General features: G+C 41.6%; 1 protein-coding gene across 2 annotated transcripts in view; it reads right to left on the bottom strand.

Moving 5' to 3' along the window:
• Window positions 1-16,001, bottom strand: part of plppr2b (phospholipid phosphatase related 2b) — a 43,346-nt gene that overhangs the window by 2,768 nt on the left and 24,577 nt on the right. For both annotated transcript variants that reach the window (XM_017722083.2, XM_017722082.2), the window contains exons 4-6: window positions 3,331-3,451; window positions 1,319-1,569; window positions 311-487 (exon numbers count right to left, since the gene is read on the bottom strand). In XM_017722083.2, coding sequence (XP_017577572.1) covers window positions 311-487; window positions 1,319-1,569; window positions 3,331-3,451 — 549 coding nt within the window. The remainder of the gene's footprint in view (window positions 1-310; window positions 488-1,318; window positions 1,570-3,330; window positions 3,452-16,001) is intronic.

Here is a 16,001-nt window from a genome sequence, read left to right as displayed (position 1 = left end):
TCTTAACTTAATATGTTAAAAGATATTAAATATATCCTAAGGTTTATGTTTACATGCTGGAGATCTGTTTTAAGACAAATATAAACAGTGAAGGCGAGGCCTAAGTGTGAATTCATTCCCTAAACAAAAATAACAAGTATTTGTTCTGAGCCAACACAATGTGAGCATATGTGTCTGCTGGAAAGGTCCCAGGTGGCTCCTTATGAAGCTGCTTGACAGAATTCCCAGAGTGTGCAAAGCTGCATTAGGGCAGTGGGGGGTGGGACTCGTTAAGGAATCTAAAATAATCTGATTAACTGTGTTTCCTTACCAGAAAGGCAGCAATCGCACCTCCTGTAGCGTAACCGGCCAGCACATCAGACCAATGGTTCCGATACTCCGCCACACGGACCACACCCACCAGCAAAGCCAACGAGAGCAGAGTGAGGCACAAGGTGGGCTTCATGAGGCGTGTGCCTTTAGTCCTCCATGCCAACGTGACGTACATCTTCAGGAAATGCACAGACACAAAGGGTTTGATGTTTAAGTAACATAACTCCCTCACAATAATGACAAGTTATAGTTGCCCCATTTCCTTCTGATAGATACCCCATGATAGTTACCCCTCATAACAGCTACCTCCTATGGTAAAGACTCTCTCCTCCTGATAGTAATCCTCCATGATGGTACCCCTTTCCTCTTGGTATTTAACCCATAGGTGTATCCCCTTTTTCTCTTGAGATTTACCCCATAGTAGCACCCTTTTCCGACTGATAGTTACCCCCAGGAAAGTTATCCCTTTTTCTCCTGATAGTTACCCCATGACAGTTTTCCCCTTTTTTCCAGTTACTACCATGGTAGTACCCTCTTTCTTCTTGATAGTTAGTCCTCATGGTAGTTACCTAATTTCCTTGTGACACGTACCATCCCAGGGTAGTTATGCCTTTCCTCCTAATAGTTACCCCAATGGTATTTATCCCTTTCTTCCTGTCTGTTACTCCATGGTATTTTCTCTTTTTCCTGATTACTGTCCATGACAATTATCCCCTGTCCTCCTGGTATTTAACCTCTTAAGTTACCCCTGTTTCATCTAGTAGTTACCCCCCATGACAGGCACTCCTTTTCATACTCACCCAATGACTGTCAACCCCTTTCTTTCTTATAGTTACCCCTATAGTAGTAACTCTTTCCTCCTGGTAGTTACTCCAGTTACCTCCAATGGTCTCTTTCCTGCTAACAGTTACCCCCAACTTTAGTAACCCCTCTTTTCTCTTGATTGTCGTCCCCGTTAGTTTCAGTGACTGTAATAGTGCACATTTATCTCGACATGTTTTCGCACCACTGTGTAGATGGCGCAGTAGGTGCTGAGTGCAGCATCTTTGGATGGGAAGGATTTTCGGGCGGAAGCAATGATGTAGGGGTTTCCTGTGCACGCCCGCCTCTCTGAGATGTACTGCAATGAGGAGTGGCAGCCCAGCGCTGTGTAGTTCGGACGACACGCAGACAGGAAATGGGGTGCCTGGTTTCCTGTTACCACCTGCCCCGCATTGGCAAAGATGGTAGTGGTGAAGAGACCGAAGGAGTAGACCCCTGCAGGAATGACAGGAGAGAGGGATTATACAATCATGAAGGAACAGTGAAAACAGGAGTCACAGGACCTCAGGGTACTATGGGTATTATGCACCACAAGGTTTGCTTGTTTTTATAAGGAACTACACCCTTACAAAAGATGGTTCTTCAAGGGTTCTTTAGTAAAGACAATGGTTCTATTGAACCATGGGCACTCAAACAACCATTTGCATGCCTAAAGGGATCTTTGCATGGTGAAACTGTTCTTCAGATTGATGGAAAATATGTTATGTATGTGTATGGTTGTAAAAGGTTCTATATAGCAAGAAAAGGGTTCTTCTATTGTGATTATGTCAAGCTTGTAACAACAGAGCACCTTTTTGGTGCTATTTTCAAAAGGTTGTATATACAGCCATATGCAACACATTCTCCATCAACCTGGAGAAACATGTCACCATGCAAAGAACCCTTTATGCATGCAGCTGATTCTTCGAAGGCTCATGGTTCTATTTGGAACGATTGTCATTAAAGAACCCTAACTAAAGAAGAGCGTAGTTGATTAGTTTACTTGTGACAAGGACTGTCTGAACACACCTTTAGATGTGAAGCACATAATGGACCTGGCTCCTAGCACTGAAGTTTATAGTTGGATTCTCTTGGTCCAGACCAAAGCAGAAAATTATACAGTTATACTCTTGAAATTTAGCTCTGGTTTGCTTCTGAGTGTAATGTATGTAACATCAGACCAAAAGATTTGGCAGATTTTATGATGCACATTTGGCCACAACAACTGAGATAATCCAACAAACTGAATCATGGTGTACTTTTGGTCTGACTGAGTTTGTGGGTATGCATGTCTTGTTTTATCTGCCTATGTTCTTCTTCAACAAGCTACATCACACCATAGAAAAGGGAAAACTACTTATGCTGACTTGTTCCATTTAGATGTCTTTGGTTAGTTTGTATTTGCTTTGTTATATAATACAGTGGTACTTGAAAAGTTGTGGTGGAGCTTTACATGACTTGGAGGAAGCCTGTGTTTGACTTTGCCTTCCTAGTGCTGGTGGTATCATATGAGGGAGGAGCCCTGACTAATGGACTAAATTGAGGAGAAAATTGAGGGAGACAGTCCTTGGTTTGTTTTTCATTGCTGCAGGGTTTGAATGCCAGTGTCCTCAAATCAAATCAAATCAAATTTATTTGTATAGCGCTGTTTACAATGGATGTTGTCCCAAAGCAGCTTCAGAGAATTCCAGAAAAGACAAAGTTTTAACAAGAATGTAAAAACCCCCGGTGGGCAAGCCAGGGGTGACAACTCCCTCAGAGCTGAGGAAGAAACCTTGGGAGGACCCAAGGCTCACTGGGGGGACCCATCCTCCTCTGGTCAGACTACCTACAAGTGATTATACTACTAATATTAATAGCAGTAATATTAGTAGTAGTAATAGGCAGGAGTCTATGAAAACATCAGTGTAGGGTGGGCAGCTAGTCCAAGGTAGGTGGCGGTAGCTGGGGCGTGGGCAGCTGGTCTGAAGTGGGTAGCAGGAGGGCTCAACAGTCAGTCGTCCTTCAGTGTCCGGCCGGACATGTGGGCGGTTGTATACTCGGAAAAAAGGCAGGGAGAGGGAATCATTTATGCTAACTGCAAAGCGCACTAGCAGAACAATCACACCAGTCTTCTTTTAGAACTAAAGGACAGTCGCAGTACTATACTATCCTAATCCTACAAAGAGACTGTAATAAACTACATGTAACTATTAATTATTAAAAGAATTTTCCTACCCAGAAAGCGTACGATGCGGCGCAGCAGAGGGTTGAAGTAGCAACAATCTGCAGTTACGATGGTTTTCTCCTGCAAGGCCTCAGGCTTCGAAAAAAACAATGCCAGCTCTCCGATCAGGATCTACAGCAGCAGCAGGACGAACAGCAGGGTCAGAACACAACAGACAACAACACAGTCAGTAGATAACAACCAAGAGGAACCCTGGAACTGTATTATCAAAACCTCCTGTCTTTTGTCGTAAGTTAAGATCCGACAGATCAAGATAAGAGTTTTCACAAATTCATATTACAGGAGCAAATGTGACCTTAATTCAGGAATTTTATCTTATTTTACAGCATCTTATCTCCGGTTAGGAAATCTTGACCTACTCGCTCAAAGTCGACATTCAGCTTTCATGTCAGCTGAAACATAAACATGTTATATGTCAAAATAATGTTACAGCTGCTGTCACTGATATAAAAAAAGACCAAAACAAAAGTGTGATAAACTGTAAGTTCTGAATATTGTGAGAGCGCCATCTGCTGTTTATTAGAGTGTCAGCGAACTGGAAATGCCACCGAAATCTGCTCGCCTTTCATTGAGGATTCTCAACTGCAAAAAAGATGGTTCGTGAAGGGTTTTTTAGTAAGGAAAATTGTTCTATATAGAACAATGAACACTCAAAAGACCATTTTCATGCTTAAATTGTTCTTCATTTACAGCACATTCTCCATCAATCTCAATAACCGTTTCAGCATGCAAAAAAACTATTTAAGCTATTTAACTATTTAAGCATGCACATGGCTCACGGTTCTATATAGAACCATTGTCTTTACTAAAGAACCCTCTTTTTAAGAGTGTATGTATAAGTATACCCTAATGCAGTTCCTGTATCCACATTAGATGATCTTACAGATACAGAGAGAGACAGTGTTGGGATAATGAACTTATGATGGTGCTGGAGAATGTGACAGAGAGAGAGCAGCTGTGGAGAAAAAACCTGAATAATTAAACAAAAACTTTGACACATTTCCTCTCTGCCCGACGCTCCCTGCTTTTAAATCATTAAAACACACCACACGCTGCACGCAACACACTGCTGCTCTCAAACTCTCAAACCTTCACTCTGATGCACGCACAACTACATCCGTTAGGAATGTTTTCGCCTACGATGAAAAATACTATAAATAACTTGTGTGCTGCTGTTTAAAACTCTACTTCTTTTTCAGCGTGTGGCGAAAGTAGCTGCCTCTGTTAACTCGGTGGATCTAGAGATTTGACTTAAAGGGCTCATAGAATGGAAAACTGCATTTACACTGGCATTGCATGAATAAGCAGAGTTTATATGGAGTTAGATTTAAGTCAAAGTGTATTGTATTCATGCACTGTGAGTTGAAGGTGTACATCACCGATGTAAATTGATTAACGTGCAAATATAAAAAGTCGCATGAGTAATTCTGTGCATTTTATTATATTTAGTCTTAATTTTCAGATGTGAAAAATTGCATTTTGCCTATATTTTATACTTATTACTCATTCAGATCAGCCTGTACAAGTTGGCAGTTCAGTTTACATTTTGTTGCCGTTTTGCCCCATTCACAGTCATTCAATAAGGATAAATAGGTTTTATTCATTTTTTTATATAATGGCAGCAATAGGAGGTAGCTTGACTCCTGGCACTGGTTCTGTCTAGTTACTAGATACACTATATTGCCGAAGGTATTCATTCATATATCCAAATTATTGAATTCAGGTGTTCCAATCACTTCCATGGTCACAGGTGTATAAAGCCAAGCCCCTAGGCCTGCAGACTGCTTCTACAGACATTAGTGAAACAATGGGTCGCTCAGTGAATTCTAGCCACCTGTGCAACAAGTCCAGTCGTGAAATGTCCTCGCCATTAAATATTCCACAGCCAACAAAAGGAACTCTTAATGCATCAGCAGACCAAGAGATTTTGGACAATTTCGTGTTCCCAACAGTTTGGGGACGGTTCCATATTGTTCCAACATGACTGCGCACCAGTGCACAAAGCAGGTCCATAAAGACACGGATGAGCAAGTTTAGTGTTGAAGAGCTTGAATGGCCTGCACAGAGTCCTGACCTCAACCCGATAGAACACCTTTGGGATGAATTAGAGAGGAGACTGTGAGCCAGGACTTCTCGTCCAACATCAGTGTCTGACCTCACAAATGCGCTTCTGGAAGAACGGTCAAAAATTCCCATAAACACACTCCTAACCCCTGTGGAAAGCCTTCCCAGAAGAGTTGAAGCTGTTATAGCTGCAAAGGGTGGGCCGACATCATATCAAAGCCTATGGATTAAGAACGGGATGTCACTCAAGTTCATATGTGTGTGAAGGCAGACGAGCAATTTATTTCCTGAACACAGAACCACATAAAAAATGTATTCTGCTGTTATACTTTTAAATGCTTTAAACTCAAGTAATAGGTGTTTAAAACGGTGGCTTATGTATGTTCATGATGTCATTGAGCACGAACAGCCAATGAACTGCCCCACTCACCAACCACTCAGCACTCAGTAGCAGTAATGCTAACCAATCAGTGCATAGTAGTAGTAATGCTATCCAATCGTCTCTCAGCAGCAGAAACCAGGTCAGCAACTAACCAACACACAGTGGTAATATTTCTAACCACTAAGCACTCAATAGCAGTAATGCTAACCAATCAGCATTCACTAGCAACAATGCTAACCAATCAGCACTCAGTAACAATGATGCTAACCAATCAGCACACAGTAGTAGTGATGCTAACCAAGCACTCAGTAGCTGTAATGTTAACTAAATAGTAGTCATGCTAACCAATCAGTGCACAGTTACAGTAATGCTAACTAATTAGGACTCAGTAGCACCAATGCCAGCATTCTACAGCTCAAAACCTGTTCGCTGTTGACAAAGAAAACATATAGGTAAGTTTTCTTTGCTTTTTTAGTGAAATAGAAACTTCTACTTCTAAACGGAAACAGAAGGAAAGTTCTGTATAAGTGATTATAAACTATTTAAACTTTTTGTTTTTAGCCGTTAAGCACCATTCACCCCCATTCATTGCAGGAATCGCTTGTGGGCGCCCTCTGGTGTTTAGCGTCACGTTTTTTTAAATAATGAGGGAAACAGGAAGAGGCCAGACTCCTCTTCAACCGGCTCTGGTATGATTACGATCATCATTCATATCCTTGTGAAAGCTCAGGTCAAGAAACTGACAGTCATGGCTCTCTCCCAGACCTGCTGCCCGACCAACAAATAACACTTTTTAACCAGTAAACCAGCTCATGGTTTGGGTGGAGGAAGGCTTCTGGATCGAGCATATGCCTAAAATAACAAACACAGCTAAACATGACCAAAACTAACTAACCAGAAAAGAAAAGGAACACAATGATCTACTCTAACTCTCTACAGAAAACAGGAGATAAAGGACAATCTAAACAAAAGGCACAAGTGTTCACAGACTCTAGAGAAGGTTTTACAGATCTTCACAAATCTAACAGTGAAGCAAAATGGGGCAGAGTGAAGAGTACTGGGCTGGTCTAGACAGGTGTACTTCCAGGTCACATCTTGAACGTCGTCTGAGATGGCTTGGTGACCTCAGTGCGCCCCCGTGCAGCCTATAAAACAACAAATACCAGCACAGGGAATACAATGACTGAGTCGTAACATCAAGAACATTACACAATGTAGCTACCAGGTTTGCGGCATGTAAGCAGATGCTATAAAGGCTATTTCTTGCCAGCATTTATCTTTTCGGACTTTACCATGGTTCTCATTCGAGGGGCTCGGATCAGAGGACCTTTCCTTTGTTTCGTTATTCCACCTTAAATCTGCAGCAGCAGCAGTAGCGTTGCTCTTTCTCTTGGCCATGTTTCCAGACACCAATTCCATGTTCCACAATTTACTATACTACAGTACCCAGCATGCATTGCAACATAATGTGTGCTCTGACTCTCCTACCAACAATAATCTTTTCAACCTTTAGTGGTTGTGTTTGACAACCCTGGCCTATTGGTTAATGTTGAGGAATGTGCCCTAGGAGAGTTTCTTAACCACTGTTTCTCAACCCCTTGGTAGTCCTTGTTCCATACTGAGGGCACTTTGTCATAAAATCTGTGAAAAAAATGGACTTAACAATGAAAAAATAAATATAAAATGTATTCAGAGAGTTAACAACATTAAAACAAGCCCCGCAATAACAGTGGACAAAGCTAGCTTTCTAGAATCACCTGACCTTTCAATTGTCCACTCACACCAATATTCTGCTGATACTTCATGTTCACTGATACTCACAAAGTGTAAAAGTAGATCCCGCCCACATATCATCGTGTTGAACATTTCCCAAAAATTACATTTTAAAACAAAAACGTTAAGCCTTGTTTTCTTGTGGGCCTTCATGCTTTCTAATGATAAACAGGTTGGCCTTGAGGTGGGAAAAGTTGAGAACCCCTGTTGTAGGAGATGAAGGGGGGTCAGGACTGGGTCTGGACCAACACCCAGCATGGTGGTATTGAAGTTGGAGCATGTTGACAGTGAGAATAACGGCTCTGAGCTGAGGAGCTGATGTTTAATTGATGGAGTGGTTCTGCTGATCTCTGCAGCGTGGAGGCGGAGAAGATTTCCGCTGCAGCCAGGAACACCGCCTGATCAAAAGAGCCAAAGTGGAGCACAAAGAGGATGAGATCCGGAACACCCTCGGCCTCAATGCACGAATATGCACACAGGCCGGAGAAAAGCGGCCGGTGCAGCAGGAGCCTGAGCTCGAAATTTGGTGCTGGGCTGCAGAGCTAAATCGATGCAGAGCTCTGACACTCAACTGGCCTTTATTTTTTTCACTGTGTTCTTCACTGATTCAGAGCTGATGTTGGTGCTAATTTCATGTTGTCTACTCTGCGTTCGTGTAGCGCCAGACCCACGTCTACATTTCTACTCATTCAGCAGACACTCTGGTCTAGAGCAATGCTGACGAGTGCAGAGCCTGGAGCTTTTATTCCATTAAATATGCCATCAAATATTAGTTTGATACCTGTCTGCTGCTGATAATTAGATGTAAGTAATAATTGGCAGAGACAGACATAATACTGAGATTATTACTGTACATCCTCTGATCTACACACATCCACACAGTCCTCTCACTCTCTAAACACCTCCGCCCTGAGGATTTGTTTAATCTCTATACTTTATCTCTCTTCTGTGTCGCTTTTACTCTTTCTCTTGCTCTCTCCCCTCCTCTTTCTCTCTCCTCTCTTTCTGTCTGTCTCTCACCTTTCTCTCTCTCTCTCTCTGTGAGTGAACTGATTAAGGCTCAGTAAGTCAAGATTAAGGTCCCACCTTTTGTTCAAGACTCCTACACACATAGAGATAGAGGGACATATGCATGCATATATATATATATATATATATATATATATATATATCGCTGTTGTCAGAAGAAAACCTCGTATCTCCATTTTTGGAGATTTTCAGTTTTTGACATAATTTGATAATACTCATGGTCCAATACATTGTGTGTAAATTTCATGATGAATGGACCAAAAGAAATGACCCAAAATGACTTGAAAAAATGTCTGGTTCCCTTGACTTACATTAAAAGTAAAGTAAGTTTTTTCCTTCTGCTGTAAAGTTCTCATGTTGGAGATACAAGATGTTCTTCCAACAACAGCGATTAAAATAAATAAATAAATACACACACACACACACACACACACACACACACACACACAACAGCGATTTATCTCTCTCTCTATACACACACACACATATATATATATATGTATAGAGAGAGAGAGAGAGAGATGAACAAAGAGCAAGATAGGAGAAAAAGAGAAACAGAGAGAGGTAGAGAGAGGGAAAAATATGTGAGCAAAGAAGAAAGAGAGGGAAAGGGAGCAAGAGAAGAATACAAAGAGAGAGAAATGGATAAGGAGCAAGAGAGGAGAAAAAGATACAGAGAGTTAGAGAGAGGGAAAATATGAGATAGAAGAAGAAGAAAAAGAAAGGGGGGAGAGAGGGTGCAAGAGAAAGATACAGAAAGAAAGTGAGAGAGAGAGATATGGATAAAGAGCAAGACAGGAGAAAAGGAAAGAGTTAGAGAGAGGGCTAAATAAGAGAAAGAGAGAAAGAGAGAGAGGGAGCAATAGAATGATACAGAGAGAGAGCAAGGGTGAAAGATGAATAAAGAGCAAGAGAGGACAAAAAGAGAGTTAGAGGGATAAATAAGAGAGAGGAAGAAGGGGGGGCAAGAGAACTACAGAGAGAGGTATGAGCTGCTATGTTGGTGTTGTATGTTGTTGGTGTTGTTAGTGATGAGGGGTTAGTGTCTGTGTGAAGGTGAAGATGCTGTAACCCAGTTTAGTTTTGTGTGCTGAGCTCTGAATCCTAAACAGCTCAAGAGAACAGAAGTAGAGCAGATCTCTGCAGAGACTTGTATTGTGTTAACGCTCACAGAAAAGCAGCATTTACTCACAGAACTGGCTCAATTCTTCAATTAAAAAAAAACTAATTCACTAAGCTCCCCCTTCCCACTACAAATACAGTCAATCAGAGTCAGAGTCAGAACTGTTCACAGTGGTGGTGACAGATACCAGACGTCCACCTCTAAAAGCTCCCTCACAGAAAGTTCCTACATGAAATGGTTATCAACACACTGCCAGATGACTGAGACATTATTTTATGATAACTTTTAAAACTTCATTCATGGTGGAGGGATACATAATATGCAGGGTGTTGTGAGGCAAAATAGACCCCAATGAAAGATTTTCCATTATTTTCCCATCATCAACATTCCATACAAACTCAGAAGACATGTGTAGGTTCACAGGAGGTTTTCGATAGTAAATAAAATGTCTATATTTGTGTTGTAGTCATGGTGATTTCTGATTCCTATCACCACCACTGTCTGATGTTTTGAGGCATTGTTTTACGATAGTTTTGAGAAGACTTAAAGGCTTAAAGTCCATTCATGGAGGAGGGATACATAATGTGCAGTGCATAAAAATGCAAGTGTAAATGCAGCCAAGACTCATTTAAATCAGATACAAATCTTACCACTCACAGCACTTGAGCCACATGTTATAGCACTGTAAGCACATCAAGATGCAGTCAAGGACCAAAACCCTCCCAGTACACCTGAATCTCTGCCTAGTACAACAGAGACTCCTCCCAGTACAACCAAAACTCTTCCTAGTCCAACCCAAACTCCTCCTGGTACAACCAAAACCCACCCAACACAAGAGACCCCTACCAGTCCAACCAAAACTCCTCCTAATCCAACCACAACTCCTCCTAGTCCAACCAAAACTCCTCCTAGTACAAAGATAACCCACCCAACACAAGACACCCCTCCCAGTCCAACCAAAACTCCTCCCAATCCAACTGAAACTCCTCCCCGTCCAACCAAAATCTTCCCAGTCCAACCAAAACCCCTCCCACTAAAACCAAAACCCTGCCCAGCACAACCAAAGCCCATCCTACAATGTTAGAAATGTACAGATACATTTTTCGTTCATCAAGGTACAAACAATGTAAATGTTCCCTCAAAGGTACAGCAATGGTTTTAAGGTAAATACGTTTTTCCAGGTGAAAAAGTACATATTTGTAAATATAATAACCTCATGTTTTAAAACAGAACAATAAAATAAAAAGCCTGGAGATGAGACGGGGTGTGTGGATTTAATGCAGCTTAGGAAATATCACTTCAATTAATTATGGTACAGTTATGTTCCCTGACTAAAATGTACCATTGAGGGTTTTGCTCCAGTGATAAAATGCGAACTGCCCCAGTGACAGCGCAGTACCTTTATTTCTGAGAGTGTAGAACAAGGAAACTCCTCCTAGTACAACCGAAACTCTTTCCAGTACAACCTAAATGCTCAAATCAATAACAGGAAAAACCGGATCAAGAGCCAAACTTTGTGTGTGATTTTATAACTACTAATGGTGTGGTAAACCCCCCCTCCCTCACTGTTTACATTTAAAAAAGGTACATGGTCCCAATCTCTACATAACCAATGACAGCAACATAGCCACAAATTGGACAAATTAACCCTTAACTGTCCGGGCTCTGCTGGCAGGACCAAAGTTTTATTACACACTTCTAGAAGCTAAGATTAGCACCACTAATTTGCATAATATAATTATAAGTCCTTGTAGTTACTGAATAATAGACCTTAGTCGTGGGCTGGAGGTTAGGGAACTGGCCCTGTTACCGGAAGGTTGCCGGTTCAATCCCCAGCACTGACAATCCATGACTGAGGTGTCCTCGAGCAAGACACCTAACCCCCAATTGCTCCCCGGGCGCCGTGGATAGGGTTGCCCACCACTCCGGGCAAGTGTGCTCCCGGCCCCCTAGTGTGTGTGTGTATGTGGTGTTTCACTTCACGGATTGGTTAAATGCAGAGGTGGAATTTCCCCGTTTGTGGGATTAAAAAAAGTATCACTTAACATATAAAATGCCTGAAATGTTTAGGCTTAATTATTTTTCATGGTTAGTTGTTTTTTGGTATCAGATACATAAACGAATAACGATATAACAAGTGTTTTTTCTTTTTATTCCAATTTTGTATTCTCAAATCAATACGAAAAGAGCGAATGATACGCGGATTACAGAGTCATACAAAGTTGACAAGTTTTCAACTTTTATGTGTTACACTTTGGCCAAGTCAGACTAGCTTTCCATTCTTGTTGGATTTACCAGAGACACCAGCTGCTCTCCTGTTGGCTGTGCTGAGGCGGTTAAAACCGGCCACCCTCCACTGCCACTGTGTTAAACAGTGCAGGTGAAAGTTTGATAATGCCGCTATTTACAGACTGACATTGCTAACATTGTCTACGTTTATAAATAACTGCGCAATGCTCATTTCTTCATATGACTTACTAACTACATTAGCCTCATATCTCCAGTGCTAAAACTGCAGAAGCAAACTTCACACTAAACACGTCTCGGCTGAGCGGCTGCACTCAGAGTAAGCAGGGTAAATCTGGCTTTAAGGGATGGAGTGATTTGAGCTGTTGGAATACATGTGGCTTAGTGCCCGCGTGGATGCCATGGTAACGGCGCGGCGGGCACATGTTCCTCCGTCCCTGGTGCCTCTGGGCCGACGCTGCGTGTGTTGTTTGGGCATGTCACTGCAGAGCTGAAAGACTGTAGTCCAGAAAGGAAACCAGGACGAAACTCAGCGTTCTGAGCAGGTTTGAGGTCATGTGGAAGGACGCCGCTCACAGCGGGAGATTGTGTGGGCTGTTGTTCCTGTATTTAGCTCTTTGTGAGGACCAAATGTCCTCATAATGATAGGAAACCATGAAAAATCTGGATAACTGCTCCTCACAAGAAAACATGCTGCTTTCACCACAAATCCAACTATTTTTGGAAAAACTAAATGACTGCCCTTTGGTTCCGAGAGCTGAACAATTTGGGGAAATTTCATATTGTGATTTTTCTGACCTATATTGTGACTGCCATACAAATATTTCCTGTAAAGATTTTTGGGGGGGCATAAAACCCAGGAATGAATACTTAATGTGCCAGACTGCCAGTTGTGGTTGTGATGTCACAGCATACAGGTGTTTGGTTGTTTCTGATTGGTCTAATTTATCTACGGGCGGTCCACAAGTTCTGTGTTGTTAGATGGGGTTGCTGGACTTAAAACTTACTAGGACATTGTTTTTATTAATGTAGCTGTAATTAAAATGGCAGCTCTTTTGATTAGAAAATGGCATTCTTTTAAATTGCGATTTTTAATATTAGCACAACCTTTCACAATGAATCCTTCGGTTGGTTCCTAAGGTTCAGTTTAGAGCAGATATGTGCAAAAAATAAGCTCTACAGTGATACTCAACATACATGAGATTGTTATCAAGGACAATTTGAAATCCCACCACTGCATTTGAGTCAAACAAGCCAGACCAGAGAGTTTTAGAGTCCCCACAAAGATGTATATTAGGGCTGTTGAATGGTTAAAGCAATTAATCGTGATATTTCATGCATTTGATCGCAATTATACACTTTTATTGAATGCTAGACTAAGACCAACACCAACTAACGCTAGCACTGACACTAATGCAAAACCCTCTTCCAGTAACACTGGAAGTAAACACAAGAGCAAAACCTAGAGCTAACACTAAAGTACACTAGAGATAACTAAAAAGAGAGCTAACATTAGTGCTACCTCTAGTGGTACACTAGAGCTAACACTAGAGCTAACACTAGGGCTACCTCTAGAGCTAACATTAGTGCTACCTCTAGAGGTACACTAGAGCTAACATTAGGGCTACCTCTAGAGGTACACTAGAGCTAACATTAGGGCTACCTCTAGAGGTACACTAGAGCTAACACTAGGGCTACCTCTAGAGCTAACATTAGTGCTACCGCTAGAGGTACACTAGAGCTAACATTAGTGCTACCGCTAGAGGTACACTAGAGCTAACATTAGGGCTACCTCTAGAGGTACACTAGAGCTAACATTAGGGCTACCTCTAGAGGTACACTAGAGCTAACATTAGGGCTACCTCTAGAGGTACACTAGAGCTAACATTAGGGCTACCTCTAGAGGTACACTAGAGCTAACATTAGGGCTACCTCTAGAGGTACACTAGAGCTAACATTAGAGGTAGATTAGAGATACATTAGAGGCTAATACTGGAGCTAATAAAAGAACAAACATTACAGCTAAAGGTGATAATAATATAAAGGACACACGTGAGTGCTTTACTATTATCTCCATGCAGCATAATAGACTAATAGACCATTCTTACTGCGTTCATTAAACCTGGAAGCGTAAATAGCAGTGTTAGATTTTCCAGGTGTCACTTTTTAATGAGGTAATCTATCAAAAAGTGTTCAAAGTGAACATGAAGCTGAACAGAAGGACAGTTTAGTTCACATTTGTAATTGAAAATGCTCAGCTATAAGATAAACATTAGTTCACTGGCATATACCATCAAACCATTACCTTGGTTTGCTTAACAACCATGAGAACCAGGTGAGTTCCCTTCAGCGCTGTAGTCTGGTCAGTATTTTACTGTAATGTAGAAATGCAATGCTGTGAATCTTTGGTAGTTGTGGTGCTCAATAACGTTCATGTTCACATGGGCTGATGGGGAAGCGTTAAACTTGACGAAGTGAAGGGCAGTAAGTGTCTGTTTCTTTAGTCTGTTTACTGTGATGTGTGATGAAGTGTAACCTCTGAAATCACTCATAAGGATCCGCTCCGTCTCTGTTGTGTTAAACTTGTTACAGGCGGATTCCTCGCGTCTGACTGCAGCTGCTTTCACACCGAACATCACACAATATTCACAGATGTGCTTTGAAACGTATTACTTCCAACATGACGAGCAGCACAGACACAGGGAATGGAGACACTTGGGGTCATATAAAGTTTAAACCTTTGCGTGATGCACTTTGGCCAACATTGGAGGATCTACCAGACATGCCAACTGCTCTCCTGTTGACTGTGCTGAGGCTGATGGAAGATTTAGGAAGGGTAAAACTGTCGGCCCTCCACTGCATCTCTGTTAAACAGCGCAGGTGGAAGTTCAATAACGCTGATATTCACAGATGTGACGACACAGTAATTTTAGGAATGATCCATAAATGCTAAACTGTCGCGCAGTATCCTTCTGTTCTGGCCTTATTGGATCTTAGTGCAGCTTTTAATACCATTGATCACAAGATTTTAATCCTCCGTTCTGGGTTGGTCTCTAGGGCACAGTTTTAGAATAGGATAATTATATTTAGGTAAGAGTTCATGGTTTCATTGAGAAAGTTCAACATTTCTTTTGGTTTTAGGGCTTATGCTTTTCTCTTTGCAATGTTACCTCTAGTTGGTGTCAATAGGAAACATTCATTTTTATAGCTATGCTGACAACACACAGTTATATACAGTTATGAGAAGCTCAGCTCTTTAGCTTCATATACCAAACTGGAAGTAGGAATCCTGGGTATGATCTTGAGCTCTGTTTTATCTGCATGTAAATAAAGGCACTGTAGTAGCTTTTTATCAAACTTGTTGATGCATTCGTTCAGCAGAGTTGATCACTGTAATTCAACTCTTATATGTACAGAACGCAGCATGGATCCTTACAACACCAACACGGAGAGCTCATATCACCTCGTTTACACACTGCACTGACTGCTTGGATCTTTTAGAGAGAGTTTAAAGCTCTGCTGCTGGGTTTTAAAGCTCTAGATGACCTTAAAGCTCTTGAATGTCTGTCTGTTTTTGATCTTAGATCAGCAGATACTGAGCTTCTGCAAACACCTTCTGAAAAATGCAGAAAACGTGGAGAGGCTCTTTCTGTTGTTCTGCTTCTAAACTGTGGAGCTCAGTTCACCTTTTATTAGTCAAGCTCAGAGCTCATGTCATTGTCCCCACCTGTTTTCCACCTGTCCCTCGTTTTCCCTGTATATTTAAGCCCTGTCTTTGCCCCTTGTGTTTGCTAGTCTTTGTTACTTGAATCTTTGTTTGTTATTTGCTGTGTTGTTTATTCTGTTGCATTCTGGTGTCTGTTGTGTCTGCCCCCCAATTTCTCCGTATTGGTTAACTGAACCTGGACTGTTACGATGATGACCCTGGATTTTCCCTTAATAAATCTCGCTTATCTCTGCATATGCGTCCGCCTCCTCGCTCCGCGTTACAGCTCACTTTTAATAAACATCTGAAAACGCAGCTCTTTAACTCAGCGCTTCAT

This window comes from Pygocentrus nattereri, chromosome 30, assembly GCF_015220715.1.
Source record: "Pygocentrus nattereri isolate fPygNat1 chromosome 30, fPygNat1.pri, whole genome shotgun sequence".
NCBI classification, from domain to species: domain Eukaryota; kingdom Metazoa; phylum Chordata; class Actinopteri; order Characiformes; family Serrasalmidae; genus Pygocentrus; species Pygocentrus nattereri.
This window is presented reverse-complemented; position numbering and strand designations above follow the sequence as displayed.